This window comes from Euprymna scolopes, chromosome 31 (assembly GCF_053919585.1).
Source record: "Euprymna scolopes isolate OS-2025 chromosome 31, ASM5391958v1, whole genome shotgun sequence".
NCBI lineage: Eukaryota > Metazoa > Mollusca > Cephalopoda > Sepiida > Sepiolidae > Euprymna > Euprymna scolopes.
In genome coordinates, this window is record NC_136512.1 from 46,857,826 (window position 1) to 46,878,092 (window position 20,267).

Genomic DNA, 20,267 nt, shown 5'->3' on the forward strand with positions numbered 1-20,267 from the left:
GCCTCCTACAACAAAGTGGCAATGTGCCTTGTTTGGGGTGAAAATGTAATAAAAAAATAAATTTAAAAAATTATAGTAAGTGCTTAATATTTACTAGACATATTTTCAAAATACGAGGTATTTTTGTAAACACTTTTTTTAAAAAAATAATATTTTTATTATTTTTCAAAAAACTTTAATAGTTTATTTTGGAAGTAATTAAAGAAATTAAACAAACCACTTTAAAAAGAGAAATTACGAGTTTTTTATATTTTATTCACGGTTTTGTGTTAAGTATGTCAAAAATTCCCAAAAAATTCTGACACACTTAACTGAGCAGTGAGCACTCCTACAAATATTGGCTTTTTTTTTTTTCAGTTTTCTGTTCTTATTTTTATTTTTGATAATATGATAGATTAGTGGCGATTCAATAATAATCCACTGAAAAAATTGTGTGTGTGTGTATATATATATATATATATATATATATATATATATATATAAGAGGGAAGGGTACCGCTCGTACATGTGAACAAATTTTAGTCCTCTCTCCGCTATTTTCACCAGTATTCTTAAGTTATCGGCTATGAGTAAAACAATAAGGAACTTAACTTAAAAATAAAAAAAGGCAGAGTTGTACAACCATCGCCCCCATGCATAATTTCTATACTGATATTTTTTTTTTTTTTTTCACTGGATTGATGGGACACTAATTAACTATTATTATTATAATTATGAAAAAAAATTGGGAAAAAAAATCATTTTGACATTTGAAACAGGTGCTCACTTTTTAGTTACAACGTTCTGGTAAATCGGTCATCCATTTAAAAAAAAGAAATTTTTCTAAATGCAGAAGTGTCTTTGGGAGACATGAAATGGTCCCATGATGATGAAGCAATGTATCGGGAGGTGTACGATAGCAGTGTCAGAAATCGTCAGTAAAAATTTGCAGTAAACACTGGAATATTTAGACTTCCTGTCTTTCGAAGCTTATAACTTCTTAAAATTCAAACCCTAATTTTTTTTTAATTAAAGGAGCAAAGACCAAAATTTAAAAAAAATAACATGTTTAATAGCAAATTATGAAATATTTGTTTTTTAAATCGGTTTTCCTTAAAAAAGATTAAAAAAAAAAACAACACAATTTTATTTCCTTCGATTATAAAAAGTATATATAAATTCCCCAAAAATACTTACCTATAAAAACTAGTATTCGATAAGTAGTTCAATTGTTCATTGTTAAGCATTTATCCATATTTATACTTATATTCCACATCCTTTTTAAATAAAATACTTTTTTAAACAAGGATTAAAAACAAACGCGAACTCACATTTTGTTTTAACTGTTCAAATAATGGGAGACAAGTCTGATTTTATTCGCCTTTATATTCCGGCACCTTGAAGGGACACAATTCATGTGTCTTTTTAATGCGTGCTTTAAACCAAATTATAGTATTTCGGTCCTCTGTACTTAAAAAAAACGAACATATTCACTTATAAGTTTTTATTGTTAAACAAAAAAACCAGTTGCCGATTTTTTAATTTTTTTTTTATTCTCTTAATGAAATACATGAGTTTTTAATTGATATATTTTAATACTTCTTTATCGACCGAATTTTTTTTTTATATCTAAAAAAGAAAACATTAAATGAAATAGAAAAATTGTTGTAAGCATTCCATATTTACTTGACATTCTAAGCATAACATAAGCTGCCACTTAAAAAAAAAAAAAATTAACGTGGTTTTCAAAAAAAGATTTACACTTTGGACTTTATAGGTAAATTTGGCAAAAAAACTATTCTTTTTTTGTTTTAAATTTGAATATTTTATTTATTGATCTTTTATCTTCAATTTGTGATATATAAAACTTTGGTACATTAATTATTTAAATTTAAATAGCCATTTCAAAATGGGGTGGGGTGGGGTGGGGGGATTGTAAAAAAACGTTTGTCCAAAATATATCTGGTTTATTGGAAAGAGCATAAAATTTCACATTGACCCTGAAAATATTGTAAAAATTGAATCAATAGAAAAATTTTGATAGATTTTTTTTTAAGTTTAAAAATTGAAAAATATTTAACACGTAAAATTCAATTGATTTCATTTCGTAAAAAAAAAAAGTGGCTGCATGGAAGCGCGCCGGCACTTTGTAAACACTGTTTTTTAAAAAATAAAAAAATAATATTTCTATTAATTTTATACAACTTTAATAGTTTATTTTGGAAGTATAATCCATAAAGAAAATAAACAACCCACTTTTAAAAGAGAAATTACGAGTTTTTTTTTTTTTAATATTTTATTCGCAGTTTCACACAAAATTCTGATACACCAAGGCGTGCGATATGAAAATTGACAACGGAATGGAAAATTATGAAACATTTCTCCAGCATGTTAGTGAAATTGGGTTTGTATTACTGTACACAGATTCGAAAAAGTTGTCAAAAAACAAATATGTAACAAATAAATGTTATCAAAGGCAAGATAAGTTACTTTTCTACTTAACTGGATATGTTTTCAGTGTTTTTATTTAATGTAACATGTTTATTTAGCTCGAAAAAACATACTGTGTTTACCGATGTATTAGAAAATTCAAAATGGCACCCGACCCTCTCTTTAACGCGGTAAGTTTGGGAAAAGGTTCTATAAATATAAAACTAGACAAAATACTGTTAGAAACTCGCTCAATATATGTTACCGTGACATAGGTTGACATATATTCGGTGGGTTTTTAATAGTATTTTGTCTATTTATTATTTATAACACCTTTTCCCAAACTTACTGTGTTAAAGAGAAAGTCGGGCGCCATTTTGAATTTTCCAATACATCGGTAAACACTGTTTTTCGAGCTGAATAAACATGTTACATTGAATAAAAACACGAAAAATATATCCAGTTTGGAAGAAAAGTAACTTATCTTACCTTTGATAACATTTATTTGTTATATATTTGTTTTTTGTCAACTTTTTCGAATCTATGTGTACAGTAATACAAACCCGTGAAATTTATAATACTTAAAAAATTAAAAAAAAAAAACATGCTACATTAAATAAAAACACTAAAAACATATTCAGTTAGGTAGAAAAGTAACGTATCTTGCCTTTGATAACATTTATTTGTTATATATTTGTTTTTTTGTTTTTGACTTTTTCGAATCTATGTGTACAAACCCCAAAACTAAATAAGTTAAAAAAAAAAAAAAAAAAAAAAAACTCGAAACTTTATTTTCATAAAAAACAAAAAAAAAAGTCATGTTCACTCTATCTTTTTTTTTTCTTTGAGAAACAAAAATATTTCTGACTTACAAATGCGAGGCTCATGTCATTTTTTCTTTCTATGGTTTTGACATACCCGTGTTTTTATTGGTTACAAAATGGGTAACTGATTTACCAGAACGCTGTAACTAAAAAGTGAGCACCCCTATCAAATGTCGAAATAATGATTTTTTTTTTAAATATTTTATTTCATAATCTGGTTAATTAGTGTCCAATCAATAATAATCCCGTGAAAAAATTTCAAAAAACCTATCAGTATAGAAAATACGCATGGGGGCGATGGTTACAACTCCGAACTCCGCCTAAAAAAAAAAAAAAAAAAAAAAAAAAGGCTATTCATTATTAAATATTGTTTTTGTTTGTTATTTTTTTTTTTTTTTTTTGCTTTTTAACGCAAATACGTCACAAATGAGCAGGTAAACCAAAATAAATTGTTTTTGTCTAATTTTACAACTGTATAACCTTTAAACTAATTTATGTCGCCAATAGTAACGTTTATTTCTGAACGTATTGAATCGGTAAGACAAAAAAAAAAGTTTTAGGCGGAGTTTATAACAAATGGTATTCCAACCCTCATTTCCTCCCCGCTATGCAACCCGCACAATCCTACCAACATATATTCATATCCGTTCATGTTGCGTCTGCTCCGTGCGTGGCAAAGCAGTACGCGCTAGTTATCCCGCTCACGTTAAATATTATTTTTGATATCAAAAATGTTTCTATTGATTAATTCATCATTATAATTTCATTAAATGGAAATGCAAAACCATAATAAAACTAGATGGACAGTACATTAATACAGGTATTTTTTTATTGTTGCGATTAACGGAAGAAGACGGAGATAACTTTGGACAATGTGTTGTTACTGCCTCGGCTATTCCAAAAGTAGCCGCAACCTTGTTTGGCTGGTACTCTTTTTAATTGGTTACTTGGTCTTTGGGGCTCTCGTCTGGTCATACCTTGAAACACCTCTGGAAAAAAAGTTTAAAGAATCGCTCGACATATCTCTAAGCGAGTTCAAATGGAACCATTCATGCATAAAAGGTAAAGCAAAAAAAAAAAAAAAAAAAATTATTTTCTGGGTTTTATCGCTAATCTCTCAACACCCAAAATAAGCGACACTTTCAAAAACCAAGCGTAAAAGAGGTTCGTTTTAGGGCAGTTAATGAATTTATTTTTCTCTGGGAGAGGGGTTTGTATTACTGTACACAGATTCGAAAAAGTTGTCAAAAAACAAATATATAACAAATAAATGTTATCAAAGGCAAGATAAGTTACTTTTCTACCAAACTGGATATAATTTTCGTGTTTTTATTCAATTTAACATGTTTATTCAGCTCGAAAAGCATACAGTGTTTACCGATATATTGGAAAATTCAAAATGGCGGCCGACTCTCTCTTTAACACGGTAAGTTCGGAAAAAGGTGTAATAAATAATAAACTAGACAAAATACTGTCAGAAATTTGCTCAATATATGTTACCGTGACATAACTTGACATATATTCGATAGTTTTTTAATAGTATTTTGTCTAGTTTATTATTTATTACACCTTTTTCCGAACTTACCGTGTTAAAGAGACAGTCGGCCGCCATTTTGAATTCTCCAATATATCGGTAAACACTGTATGCTTTTCGAGTTGAATAAACATGTTAAATTGAATAAAAACACGAAAATTATATCCAGTTTGGTAGAAAAGTAATTTATCTTGCCTTTGATAACATTTATTTGTTATATATTTGTTTTTTGACAACTTTTTCGAATCTGTGTACAGTAATACAAACCCCCACTCGAAATATTAAAACCTATAAATTTATTTTTATATGCAAAATTCGCCTAAAAAAGTAGAATCTCATTTTACGGAATTAGCTAAGAGTGTTGATTTACAATAACACCTATAAACGTAATCACCTTTTTCTCCCCGTTGAACATAGATTGGAAGGGATGAATAATCATTGGCACTTCTGCATGTCAGTAACATGAAGCGAATGCGTGTATTTTATTTTCAAGAACCGCCGCCGCCGACAGATGTCGTTTGTCAGCCAAAGAACCGGGGTCGATAACTCTTTTTCTAAAAGTACGTGCAAACTAAAATTATATTTTGCTACATTTTTATACAAACTTACCGTAAAAAATATATATAATTCTAAAAACAAATTGTTCGTGTTTTTATCATTTTATTTTCGGTTATGAATCACTCATTGAAAAGAAATCGAGAAAACCTTTTAGCCAATAAACACTAAAAAAAATGCCTGTAAAGCCATTCTTAACATGGGGAGGGGAGGGTGTTTTGTACCTATTCTGTACTTTAACCTTACAATTGAATAATAAAAAAAAAAACATAAAACTTTAAACTTGGAAATACGATCTAAAAAAAATAGCGCGGATCAGTAAGTGCATTAGCACCCAGGTGACCAGAAAGTGGATGCTCATTTTAAGTTAAATTTACATGGAAAAGTGATCACTCACTTTTCGAAAAAGTAATTTCTTCATATCAAAACTATTTTTTGCGACGGAAACTGTTTGCATATTCATTTTTAGCATATCGAAATCTACACAAAAAATATTTTGTTATATACGAACGTGAGACGGGCCTTAAAAGTAAAATAATACCTGTTTCTATATGTTATCATGGCTGGCCATTTTGTACGCACAAGCGCGCGCATATGGTCGACATGCGTGCGTCACGCTACATGGTTTAATATTTGGAAAACTACTTGTTTTAAATTTTTCATACTGTGACAAGGCAGTTTAGTACGCGAGTGCACATTTTTCTTTCATTTATGATCACGCGTGGTGTAAACGAAGGCTGGGCTGTGAAATGGAAAATAGTCCCAGAGTTCAGGGGTTAATACTATTCAAACGGTAAATTTTCGACGGAAACGGTTACCATATTCTTTTAAAGCACACCGAAAACTACAAAAAACTATATATTTTTTCTATACGAATGTGAGACGAGCCTTAAAGTAAAATAATGCCCATTTTTCTTTATTGTTTAATTTACTCGTGTCTTTATTGAAAGATGAAAACAAAAAGAAATCGAAAAAAAACTTTTAGCCAATAAACACTTTAAAAAAAATGCCCCCTGTCTCAGCTGACCAGAAAGTGGGTATTCATTTTAAGTTAAATTTACATGGAAATGTGATCCCCCACTTTTCGAAAAGTAATTCCTTCATATCATGAAAACTTTTTGGTGCTTCTTCAGTTTATTGCCGAAATTGAAAACGCTATTTTTTTCCACGCACTTGCTAGTAAAATTTAAGGGATATATCATTATCTGGCTGAACGATTACTTCCGGAAAGGGAAATTTTTTCACGCAAATAAATAAAAAAAATAATTGTTTAATGGGAAATGTTTCGATTTAACGAGAATGGGAAAGTTTTTCATGGATCATTTTTTATTTATTTATTAAAAACAAAATGAAATGACATGTTCATAATGGTTTAAAAATTTATCAAAATAATTGTAAAAACAATTTAAACAACAAATTAATTTAAGTGATTGTTTTTTCTTTTAACGGGGAAGTTTTTTTTTTTTAACTGGGAAGTGGGTACAGTTCTTTAATCAATTCTAAAATACTTCTTAGCGTGTCTCCAAACTTTTGTCGCCACATAAATTCGGCTAGATATGACTTCACCATATGCGTGTAAAATAATAAATTAATAATAAATTTATTATTTCCCTTTCCGGAGTAATCGTTCGGCCAGATAATGATATATCCCTTAAATTTTACTAGCAAGTGCGTGGAAAAAATGGCGTCTTCAATTTCGGCAATAAACTGAAGAAGCACCCTATTTTTTTTTTTTTTGCGACGGTTTACAGATTCGTTTTTAGCACATCGAAATCTACAAAAAAAAAAAAATTGTTACATACGAACATGAGACGGGCCTTAATGTAAAATTTTACCATAAAATTATATTTTGATACATTTTTGGTAGTCTAGGTACGGGTAAAAATGGGCGGACAAAGACCTAGTTTTGAAAGCCGATTTATCATAATTTTTTTGTAGGTTTCCGACTACTTTTTGATTGCATGTGAAAGATTTAGGACTAAACTTAATTGCCAAAAGAAAAAAAAAAAATATTTGTACACGTGGGTAAAAAAGTTATGAAAAAGGTTTTCACGGCGAGCTACTCAATTCAGCTAAATTTTGAAGTTAAATTTATAGCAAAAAATCCTTTAAAAGATAAATATTAAATTTTCTAGGTCTATTTCAAAGATAATTAGTAAAGTCCTAAGATATTGAATTAAATAATAATAATAATAATAATAATAAACACCTTGTTTGTACAAAACAAATTAATTAGCCCAAAAACCCGAGTGATTCTGCCGTTCAAAAAACGCAACAAACTAAAAAAAAAATTAACACGGAATATACGAAGGCCCAAAATTTCAGGCAAGTCGAAAGACTGAAAATGTCATGTAATTAAAAGGGGGGAAGGGGGTGATAGTTGTTTTTTTTTTTTTTTTTTTTTTTACCTAGACGTGCATCCGTATATTCCTATTCTGAACGTTTGTATAAATTTTTCCATTTTTTAATTTAATTATTTTTCTATGTTCTTGTTTTTCAATTAATTTTTTAAAATTGTTTATATTTTTAAAAAATATCTTACACCGAAAGTTTCACATTCTTGCGAGCAAAGAAATTATTAAAATCTTACATATAAAAATTATGCGAAACCTGTAATTTAATAATAAAAAAAAAAAAAGTAGAAATATTTTTTTCAATTATCATTTTTTTTTGTATAAAAATATTAAATAAACAATGCTTAATTCAATGGTAATATCGGTAGGTCGAGAAATTCATTTTTCTTCAAGTTATATCGAATTCATTAATACGGACTTTAGGGGCTTTTTTCGTAATGTAAAAATTATTTTATTTTTATTGTTACAAATTACGATGCTTTATTTATATATAAAAAAAGCAAAAATAAATTGCGTTTTTTATTTACTACTGAAAATAACTTTAGTAAAGGTATTTTTTGTTTAAACAAAATAATACATTTCCACTAAGATTTAAATAAAAATAATTAGTTCATTATATTCCGCGATCATTATTTGATGAATACTGAAAATTTCATTAAAATTGGTTAATTTCCTGATTTTTGGTGATTTTTTTTTTTTTTTTTTAAGTAAAGAGGGGGTCAAAATGTTTATACATTTTGAGCATCGGCATTCATTTTGCCCGTACCAAACTGGTACTTGTACAGTTTAATCAGGACATTACAAAATTACATTATCGGGTAATCTCCAAAAATACCGTTAGGGCTTACAACATGGCCGCCAGAAGAGTCACGTGATCCGGTTGATCCAAAACATGAATCGCCGTATTACGAAACCGGAAAACGCAAATTTAAAGCAAACTTTGACAAACAAGCATAATAATTAAGTACAAAAACAGTTTTTCAATATCATAATAAATAATTTATTTAGAACGGTCATTTAATTTTTTGTTGAGAAACAATCACAGTTTGTTTGTTTTTTAAAACAGTGTTTATAAAAAATATTTTATTCAGAGTTTTTCATAAAAATGGTATTTAAAACAAGGTGTTCATTTTTTTTAAGATGTAATGTTATAAAAACGTGCGTAGACATTTTGTAAACATTGTTTTTAATAAAAAATAATACTTCTATTATGTTTTAAACGACTGTAATAGTTTCTTTTGGAAGTATATTTCATAAAGAAAATTGACAACCCACTTTAAAAACAGAAATTACGAGTTTTATATATTTTATTCGCAGTTTTTTGTTGGGGGTGTCAAAAATTCCGCCTAAAATTCTGATACACCTAGTCGACCACTTGTTTGTTCTGAATAAAATACTTTTTATAAACACTGTTTTAACTAAAAACAACCTAAGATTGTTTCTCAAAGTTTGCCTATTTTTATAACATATCAACAAAAAATTAAATACAAACAAATTGTGATTGTTTGTCAAAGTTTACCTTCAAGGCTGCGTTTTCCATTTGCACGATTCATGTTTTGGATCAACCGGATCACGTGACTCTTCTGGCGGCCATGTTGTAAGCCCTAACGGTATTTTTGGAGATTACCCATTATCGAAAATGGTTATATTGCATGTATTCGTTATGGAACGAAGTTCTTCGGAAAAAAAATTTCACTTAATTTCAGGGAGTAGATTTTTTTTTTACATCAAAAAAACAATTTGTTATAATACCGAGCAAAAGGTTCGATTTTTAGGAAGAAAAGCTAGGGAGGAGGGGGGGTCGACGCTTTACATTGAGTTATCTCCTCGTGGCGTGTTCAACAAATTCCATAATGGCTGACCTCAACGCGCTCTCATAAAAACGTGTTTTTCCCCTGTAAAAAAAAAATTAAAAAAAAAAAAAAACAACAACAAAAAAAAAACTACTCGATCAAATTAAATTAAATTTTTTCGAAGATCTTCAGTCCAAAACGGATACGTACAATATAACCTTTTTTCGATATTTTCATTTTTAAATGTCTTGATTAAACTATACAAGTACCTAATAACGAAATAAATAACACAGAAATGTTTATTTTTGAGGTTCACTTAACGGCCGCTAAACGTAAGTTCTCTTTCGAAGAACAAGGGTCAATAATTCGTCTGTTGTTAATGTCACTGTCCTGCAGAAGTTCTGCAGTGCAGACTGCAGAACTGCCTAATAATTATCGTCATTATTATATTTTGGGTTATCCTGACGCAGGACGCTCCGCACTTTATTTACATTGGAAGTGACTTCACACAAATCTTATAATACGGATGGCTATAATTGTAAAAAATAATTTGTTTTATTTTTCTTTCATTTTGAGCTCCTTTTTTCTTCCGTTTCTTTTTGTTTTCTACAATTAATAAACCAGTTTACAAGTAAAAAATTTGTTTTAGCGAATTTAATTTTTTTTCTCTCCCATTTGTTATATTGGTATTTGAGCGGAGAATCTAACATTTCTTTTCATTTTGAGAATTTGTTTTAGTTTTACTAACACAGCGGAGAATTTAACTTCCCCCCCCCCCCCATTTCTTATTTGGAGCGGAGAATTTTTTTTTTTTTTTTTCATTTTGAGCTCTTTTTCCGATACTGCGTTACCTTTTATAGGTACTCTCCTGCCTGCAGTCCTGCACTTTACAACCCGAGCTATTTTTTTAACGCTATTATTTAGAAACCTATTATTTAACATGGGGAAGTAACTATCCTGTACTTTCACCTAACAATTCAATTAAAAAAAAAAGGTAAATATGAAGAATTACTCCACCCTCAAATTCCTTTAAAATTACCACTCTTAAAGGTTTTCGGGGTCTCTGAAAATGAAAATAACGTTTAAAATTACGGCAAACGAGTAGTTTCCAAGATTGAATTTACTTGTGAACTGGTTAATTGTAGAAAACAAAAACAAACGGGAGAAAAAAAGGAGCTCAAAATGAAAGAAAAATAGGGTTTGTATTACTGTGTACACATAGATTCGAAAAAGTTGTCAAAAAACAAATATATAACAAATAAATGTTATCAAAGGCAAGATAAGTTACTTTTCTACCAAACTGGATATATTTTTCGTGTTTTTATTCAACGTAACATTTATTCAGCTCGAAAAACATAGTGTTTACCGATGTATTGGAAAATTCAAGATGGCGTCTGATTCTCTCTTTAACACGGTAAGTTTGGGAAAAGGTGTTATAAATAAAAACCCAGATAAAATACTGTTGAAAACTCGCTCAATATATGTTACCGTGACATAGGTTGACATATATTCGGCGGGTTTTTAATAGTATTTTGTATAGTTTTTTATTTATAACACCTTTTCCCAAACTTACCGTGTTAAAGAGAGAATCAGACGCCATCTTGAATTTTCCAATACATCGGTAAACACTATGTTTTTCGAGCTGAATAAATATGTTACATTGAATAAAAACACGAAAAATATATCCAGTTCGGTAGAAAATTAACTTATCTTGCCTTTGATAACATTTGTTATATATTTGTCTTTTGACAACTTTTTCGAATCTATGTGTACAGTAATACAAACCCGAAAAATAAAACAAATTATTTTTACAATTGTAGCCATCCGTATTATAAGATTTGTGTGACGTCACTTCCAATGTAAATAAAGAAGTGCGGAGCGTCAGGATAACCATATTTTGTTTTATAAGAACATCTTTCCTACCTTCAATGACCTTGGGTTTTGAGAGATGGATGCGAAAGCGTCTTTCCCTTTGTGATTGTTTTTTATACTAATGGATAAATTGTGGTAATCGTGAAGAAAGAGAGAGCCTGTTTCCTCCGTTTGACTATAGGTGGCGTTACTGTTTGTCCACCCAGTTATGGAATCACAAAATGTATATAATGCCACCTTTGAAATAGAAATAAATGTTTTTGTTATATTTTAATTTTAAACATGTTTTTCTTTGTTTTTTTTTTTGCAAACGTATTTAAGTTTTTTTTTTGTTTTTTTTTTCAAACATATTTACGTTTTTTTTGTTTTTGCAAACATATTTAAGTTTATTTGTTTATTTTCAAACATTTACGTTTTTGTTTGTTTTTACGTTTTTTTGGGTTTGTATTACTGTACACATAGATTCGAAAAAGTTGTCAAAAAACAAATAAAGAACAAATAAATGTTATCAAAGGCAAGATAAGTTACTTTTCTACCAAACTGGATATATTTTTTGTGTTTTTATTCAGTGTAACATGTTTATTCAGCTCGAAAAACATGCAGTGTTTACCGATGTATTGGATAATTCAAAATGGCAGCCGAGAGGGTACGTTTGGGAAAAGTTTATTATAAATAATAAACTAGACAAAATACTGTTAGAAAACAACCGAATATATGTCAACTTATGTCACGGTAACATATATTGAGCGAATTTCTAACAGTATTTTGTCTAGTTTATTATTTATAATACCTTTTCCCAAACGTACCCTCTCCGAGAGAGAGTCGGCTGCCATTTTGAATTTTCCAATCCATCGGTAAACACTGCATGTTTTTCGAGCTGAATAAACATGTTACACTGAATAAAAACATAAAAAATATATCCAGTTTGGTAGAAAAGTAACTTATCTTGCCTTTGATAACATTTATTTGTTCTATATTTGTTTTTTGACAACTTTTTTGAATCTGTGTACAGTAATACAAACCCGTTTTTTTTTGTTTTGTTTTTTTTTGCAAGCACAAACTAAATATTTTTGAAATATTTTTCTTTTTGAAAAGTTTGCTTATGCACTTATTGTATCGCGCTATTTTTTAATAGTAGTTTCAATAAGGTTTTACAATATCCTTTTTCAAATATATATATAAATACTCGCGGAAAAGGTAAAATAAGTGCAGAAAAATTAAGAAAAAAGTGGGGGGGTCCATAAAAAAAAGATAAAAGAAAAAAACGTTGATTTTTTTTTTATTATAAGAGCGTAAAAAATACTCACTGAAAAACGGTTGTACCCATAAATATGTTTAAAAGAAAAATATAGCAAAAACACATAGTTTATGCTTGCAAAATAAAAAAAAACATAAAAACAAACAAAAACGTAAATGTTTGAAAATAAACCAGTAACAAAACGTAAATGTTTGGAAAAATAAAACTTAAATATGTTTGAGAAAAAAACAACAAAAAAACAAAAGAAAACGTAAATATGTTTGCAAAAAAAAACAAACAAAAAAAAAACATGTTTAAAATTAAAATATAACAAAAACATTTATTTTTATTTCAAAGGTGCCATTATATACATTTTGTGCTTCCGTAACTGGGTGCACAGACATTAACGCCACCTATAGTCAAACGGAGGAAACAGGCTCTCTCTTTCTTCACGATTACCAAAATGGTATGGGTTGACTAGCTTGTATATCATTTTTTACCCCCATCTTTACAATCGGTTAACACCGTGTCTGAAGTTGTTCTTTTTTTCTTCTCTTATTTACAATTGGGACACCGTCTTGGTAGTTCCTTTGTTTTTTCTTTTCGCAATCAATTATTGTATTGATAAAGAATTATTACGGGACCACAAGGACTAATAACTGAGGTCGCAACCGACGGCATCTGTTGCAAGAGGTAAGACGTTCTTTTTCTCTTTCTCTCTCAGCCAGTTGTCATTGATGTGTTAGGATAAATTTCTTAGCCTCAGACCTTGGTCCTTGATTATACCTTTTTTATAGCATCCTTTTAAAGGCTGTTTGAATTAGTTAAATGCCGTTAAAATATGTGTAAATTTTTTTTTTTTTTTTTTTTGTATAAAGCAATGTGTTGGTGCATGACCACGAGCGATTGATTTGAAGTTTTATTCTCAACATTTGAAAACAAATTCCAAGCCAAAAATAAACGTAAAGAACAATTTTATCAAAAATGTAGGCAAAACCAAACGAAATAACACAATTGAATGTTTTGATTATTACAAAATGTTCCCTTATTCTTGTTTCAAAAATATGTTTAAAATAGCGTATTCTTTCAATGTAGGAAAAAATCAGTGCATAATCAATAATTTTTTTTTTTTTTTTATTCACATTTCAGCGTTCCAAAATTTCCGGAATTATTTTTTCCGCGTTAAAACAATTTGAAGAATATTAAAATGGTTTATGAAACATCAAAATTGATTTATATTTACGTCTGTGCATGCGGATGCGAGTACATTTTGGAAACTTCTGTGAAAAAGTTGTGTAGAAGCATATCAGGCTCGTCCTTCAGGCTTCTTATAAAAAGATATCTCGACAGATATTGGCGTAAATACGTTGCACGAATTGTTTTAACGCGGAAAAAATCATTCCGGAAATATTCCACCCAATTAGTACTATAATGGACTTGTTTTTTAAAATTGTCCGCCAATGCAAAAAAAAAAAAAAAAAAAAAAAAAAAACATTCTGTTCTTACCCCCCTTCCTAACCAACTTGGAGTGTTTTTCTTTTGTTTTAATCTGATTTTGACCTTTGACGGTTGCTCTAATTGGAAACATGGGTTTGTATTACTGTACACATAGATATATTTTTTGTATTTTTTATTCAGTGTAACATGTTTATTTAGCTCGAAAAACATGCAGTGTTTACCGATGTATTGGAAAATTCAAAATGGCGGCCGACTCTCTCTCGGAGAGGGTAAGTTTGGGAAAAGGTATTATAAATAATAAACTAGAAAAAATACTGTTAGAAATTCGCTCAATATATGTTACCGTGACATAAGTTGACATATATTCGGTTGTTTAATAGTATTTTGTCTAGTTTATTATTTATAACATCTTTTCCCAAACTTACCGTGTTAAAGAGACAGTCGGCCGCCATTTTGAATTTTCCAATACATCGGTAAACACTGCATGTTTTTCGAGCTAAATAAACATGTTACATTGAAATAATCTGTTACAGAAGAAAAAATAATTTTGAGTGCTTTCTTTGGAAAAGTTAAAATTTCTATGTTCCAGGAGAAAAAAAAATATATATATCCTCCCCCCTCCCAACCACTCTAATTTGTTTTCTTTTATAGGTACTTGAGGTCGCTGTTCTGAAAAAAAAAATAATCCCCCCCAACTTTTATTTCAAATTTTCCGCCATTTGAGAATGCGCGTAGCGACGGGTCGTACTAAAAATGTACGTCTACTTTATGTCCGTCTAATTGCTGCTGCTCCTGATGATTATGAAGCAACTTCTTTAAAGCCACTTCCGGTTTTTGCCAGTGGAAATTATCGTGTGCTATTTAAAACATATATATATATATATATATATTATCTTTGTTAAAGAAAATACAATAATGTTCGGACAAGTGATCTTTTCCTAAGAATTTGTAAAATACAATAACAGATCTGCATAAAATAAAATTAGAATTATATTTAGTAATTTACACTAGTTTTTGGGATTCAAAAACAAAAGAATCGAGTTTTCGACCATTCGCAGCTGTTTGTTTTGTTTTTGCGTTAAACATTTTTGTAAAAAAAATCTTTTTTTTTATTTTCAGAATTAGGGAAATATTTAAAATAATAATAATAATAATAATAATAATAAAATATGAGTCAAAAGTACACTCTGGCCTACAAAAATGCCCGGACGGTCCCATCGACATTTCCAAGTACGGGCGCCTCGGGCGACTAGCAGCAGCAGAGCAGCAGTATCTAATGTCTTTCGAAGTATTCTAAAACATAGGAAAAGAAAAAAAAAAGCGTAACAGAAGATTAGGTGACTACTGACTCGGTGTGAGCAAATAAAACGCTATTGTTCCAGTTGTTTTTTTTTTTTTTGTTTTTCTTTTTCACTGTTTTGTGTTCGTTTTTAGTATTATATTATAATACTTATAAAAATATATCACTTTATGAAATATTTATTTATATTTGGCAATGTTTACTTGAAATGTCCACAAGATAGCGGCTGTGAACGAATGTAAAAAATGAAAATGGAACGGAACGCACATTTAAGCGAAACGAGATTATCGCGTCAATAATAATAATAATAATAATAATAATAAGCGTGTATTATTTTTTAACTAATCAATACTTGTTATGAATATGTTAAAAAAAAACACAGTAGTGCTGCTAGTGCTTACTTTTGTTTGTTTGTTTTTTTTTTTGTTTTTTTTTTGGTAAATAAAATTTGTTTTCTTAGGGGTTTTGGGGTCGCTGACAACGAGCCTGATATTCAACCCCGTGTAAATTTACCGTTTGCATGGTATTAACCCCTGAACGCTTGGACTACGCACGAGCGCGCAGTAGCATACACAAATTTACATTGGTCGACAAGTACTTTTCCTAATATTAATGCGTGCGTGTTGTTTACACTGGTCGCCGTGCGCACGCAAAAACAACACATGGCGACCAGTGAAAACAACACGCAATACACTGGATTAACGCATTAATATCAGGAAAAGTACTTGTCATCACTTTAAAGACAGGTGTGGAGGTTGACCTAATGTCAATTCGTTTATGCGCTCGCGCGTTGTCCCAGGGTTTAGGTGTTAATACCATGCAAACAGTACATTTGCGACGGGCTTGAATATCAGATTCGTTCTCAGCGACCCCAAAACCTCCTTAAAAAACAATTGTTTTTAGTTGGGGCTATTATGGTAAACCACATATTTACCTTTTCTTTTGGTTGTTGTTTATTTTTTCGACTAGTCTAAGTTTCATGTAACAATTTAATAAAGAAAACATACAGAAAAAATGAAATAACATAGAAATATTTGTTTTTTTCATTTATTTTTTTTTTAATTCAACTAGGCTGTACTTTCGCATGACGATTTAATAAACAAAAAAATACAATAAAAATTAGATTTCATGTTCAATCTCTGCATAATTACCGAAAGAAAACAATAAAATAAAAAAAGTAAAAACTTCTCTTATAGTCTTCTCAATTATTAAATCATTTCTCTCTGATAGGTTCATAAGAGTAGAAGTTGATGGGCAAAAATCAGAAGCTCACAGTATAAATGCTGGAGTCCCTCAGGGGCCCATCTTTGGCCCAACTCTTTTCCTGATCTACATTAATGATCTTACAAATCACATCATAGACATTTATGCTGATGACACTACCAGCACATCTAATACAGTAAACGACCAAGTTCTCTCCGATTCTCTCTCCTCTGATCTTGATTACGTTGTACAATGGGGAAAGGAGTGACTGCTTACTTTAAATGCATCTAAAGGCAAGCGTCTATCTTTGCATCATCAACGTTCTGATCCCCATGTGGCATCAATTAAGATGAATGGCGGCTCTCGTCTTGGGGAGGCCTCAAGTTTTGACAAACTTCTGGGCTTGATCTTTACTCCTGATCTTAAATGGAACTCGTACATCAAATCTGTTGCCAAGGTTGCTGAAAAAATGGTGGGATCCTTCTATCGATCCAGTAGATATCTCACTGCTGATGCAATTCTCTATCTATATAAGAGCCAGATACGTCCAAGGATGGAGTACTGTTGCCACAGGAGCTGCTAGAAAAAACTTGTCCTGCCTTGATAGAGTTCAAAATAGACTTCGTGGCCTCGTGGGAGATGTCCTTTTCTCTTCACTGTAACCTCTATCACACAGAAGAGATGTTGCAAGTTTGTCTGCTGTATCGTTATTTTCATGGAAAGTGTTCGACTGAGCTTCAATCTATGCCCCCCCTCGCCAAACTTTCATAAGAAACACTCGTCTAGTTGAAAACACTATCAATAATTCCCCCCACTCTTTATTTGTGCCTAAACCTAAACGTAGATTCCATGAACAAAGCTTCTTTCTTAGAATCGCACGCCTGTGTAAATCTGCATAAACGTAGATTCCATGAACAAAGCTTCTTTCTTAGAATCGCACGCCTGTGTAAATCTGCATAAAATAAAAAATAGAATCAGTTTTTGTTTTTTTTAATTCTTATGCCTAAAACAATAAGCAATTGTTGCCGCGCCAGCATTCACCTGTAGGGACGCCCTAGGCGACTATCAGCTAGATAATCCCTTTTAATATTTTTCTGAAACTTTTATCACAATATTATAATGTTGGATAATCGAAACTGTCCTTTAAAATTGAAGAAAACTATTTGTTTATTTTTACGCTAGTTTAATTTTTAATAGTAGATCCCCCACCTCCAAAAAAAAACAACAACAAACAAGCAGTGTTCATCAAGTTGCTTTATTCTACAAAATTCTCGGGCAGAAATATTGCGTTCAAATCTATACGGACATAGCAAGCAATCTATACGGACATAGCAAGCAATCTATACGTACATAGCTAGCAATCTATGTACGTATAGATTGCTTGCTATGTACGTATAGATTGCTTGCTATGTACGTATAGATTGCTTGCTATGTCCGTATAGATTGCTTGCTATGTACGTATAGATTTGAACGCAATATTTCTGCCCGAGAATTTTGTAGAATGAAGCAACTTGATGAACACTGCCTGTTTGTTTTTTTTGTTTGTTTTTTTTTGAGGTGGGGGATCTACTATTAAAAATTAAACTAGCGTAAAAATAAACAAATAGTTTTCTTCAAATTTAAGGGACAGTTTCGATTATCTAACATTATAATATTGTGATTAAAGTTTTAGAAAAATAATAAAAGGGATTATCTATTAGTCGCCTACAGGTGGATGCCGACTCGAAAGCGATTGCTTATTGTTTTGGGCATAAGAATTACAAAAAAAAAAGAAAAGAAAAACTGATTCTATTTTTATTTCATGCAGATTTCCAGTATTTAAAAACAAAATTGTTACAAAAAAAAAAAAATAAAAATAAAAAAACTCGATTGTTGATTAAGTTCTATTTCGAAAAAAAAAAAAAAAAAGAAATTTTTACTTTTTTTACTTTATTGTTTTCTTTTGGTAATTATGCAGAGATGGAACATGAAATTTCATTTTTACGGTATTTTTTTGTTGATTAAATATTTATGCGAAACTAGTTTAGTTTCCAAAGTAAAAGGAAAAAAAAAACATTTTTTAGTTATTTCATTTCATTTTTTCGGTATGTTTTCTTTATTAAATTGTTACGTAAAACTTAGACTAGTCGAAAAAATAAACAACAACCAAAAGAAAATGTAAATATGTAGTTTAATACCATAGAGCCCCAACCAAAAACAATTGTTTTTTAAGGAGGTTTTGGGGTCGCTGACAACGAATCTGATATTCAAGCCCGTCGCAAAATTACTGTTTGCATGAATGCATGGTATTAACACCTAAACCCTGGTACAACGCTCGAGCGCATAAACGAATTTACATTAGGTCAACAACCTCCACACCTGTCTTTAAAGTGATGACAAGTACTTTTCCTGATATTAATGCGTTTATTATCCAGTGTATTGCGTGTTGTTTTCACTGGTCGCCATGTGTTGTTTTTGCGTGCGCGAAAACAACACATGGCGACCAGTGTAAACAACACGCGTCGCATTAATATTAGGAAAAGTACTTGTTGACGAGCGACGACCAATGTAAATTTGTGTATGCTACTTCGCGCTCGTGCGTAGTCCAAGCGTTCAGGGCCCAGGGGTTAATACCATGAAAACGGTAAATTTACAACGACAACAACAGCGACCCCAAAAACCCCTAAGAAAACAACAAAAAAACAAAACAAAAGTGAACACTACTGTGTCTTTTTTTTTTTTTTAAACATATTCATAACAAGTACAGATTAGTTAAAAATTAATACACGCTTATTATTATTGACGCGATAATCTCGTTTCGCTTAAATGTGTGTTCCGTTCCATTTTCATTTTTTACATTCGTTATCGTTCACAGTCGCTATCTTATGGACATCTCAAGTCAACCTTGCCAAATATAAATAAATATTTCATAAAGATGTATTTTTATGAGTATTATAATATAATACTAAAAACGAACACAAAACAGTGAAAAAAAAAACAAACAAAAAAAAAACTGAAACAATAGCGTTTTATTTGCTCACACCGAGTCAGTAGTCACCTAATCTTCCATTACGCTTTTTTTACTTTTTCTATATGTTTTACATATGACTAAAAACCGTTTTAGAATACTTCGATAACTGATAGTCGCCCGAGGCGCCCGTACTTGGAAATGTCGATGGGACCGTCCGGGCATTTTTGTAGGCCAGAGTGTACTTTTAACTCATATTTTATTATTATTTTAATATTTCTCTAATTTTGAAAATAAAAAAAGCAAAAAAACGACATTTTTTTACAAAAATGTTTAACGCAAAAACAAAACAAACAGCATGCGAATGGTCGAAAACTCGATTCTTTTCTTGTTTTTGAATCCTCCAAAACTAGTGTAAATAACTAAATATAATTCTAATTTTATTTTATGCAGATCTGTTATTGTATTTTACAAATTCTTAGGAAAAGATCACTTATCCGAACATTATTGTATTTTCTTTAACGAAGATAATATATATATATTTTATTAAATAGCACACGATAATTTCCACTGGCAAAAACCGGAAGTGGCTTTAAAGAAGTTGCTTCATAATCATCAGGAGCAGCAGCAATTAGACGGACATAAAGTAGACGTACATTTTTAGTAAGACCGGCGTAGCGACAGCGTAACCGGAAGCTGCAAAATGGTGGACTGCGCGCTCGCGCGTAGCGTAACCGGAAGCTGCAAAATGGTGGACTGCGCGCTCGCGCGTAGCGTAACC

The 20,267-nt window shown here is 30.6% G+C and overlaps 1 protein-coding gene across 1 annotated transcript in view; it reads left to right on the plus strand.

The window, feature by feature from the left end:
• Window positions 1–3,867: 3,867 nt before the first annotated feature.
• LOC145255731 (potassium channel subfamily K member 1-like) overlaps window positions 3,868–20,267 on the plus strand; it is a 184,631-nt gene continuing 168,231 nt past the window's right edge. The window contains exon 1 of the mRNA XM_080114347.1: window positions 3,868–4,295. Coding sequence (XP_079970473.1) covers window positions 4,106–4,295 — 190 coding nt within the window. The 5' untranslated portion in view covers window positions 3,868–4,105. The remainder of the gene's footprint in view (window positions 4,296–20,267) is intronic.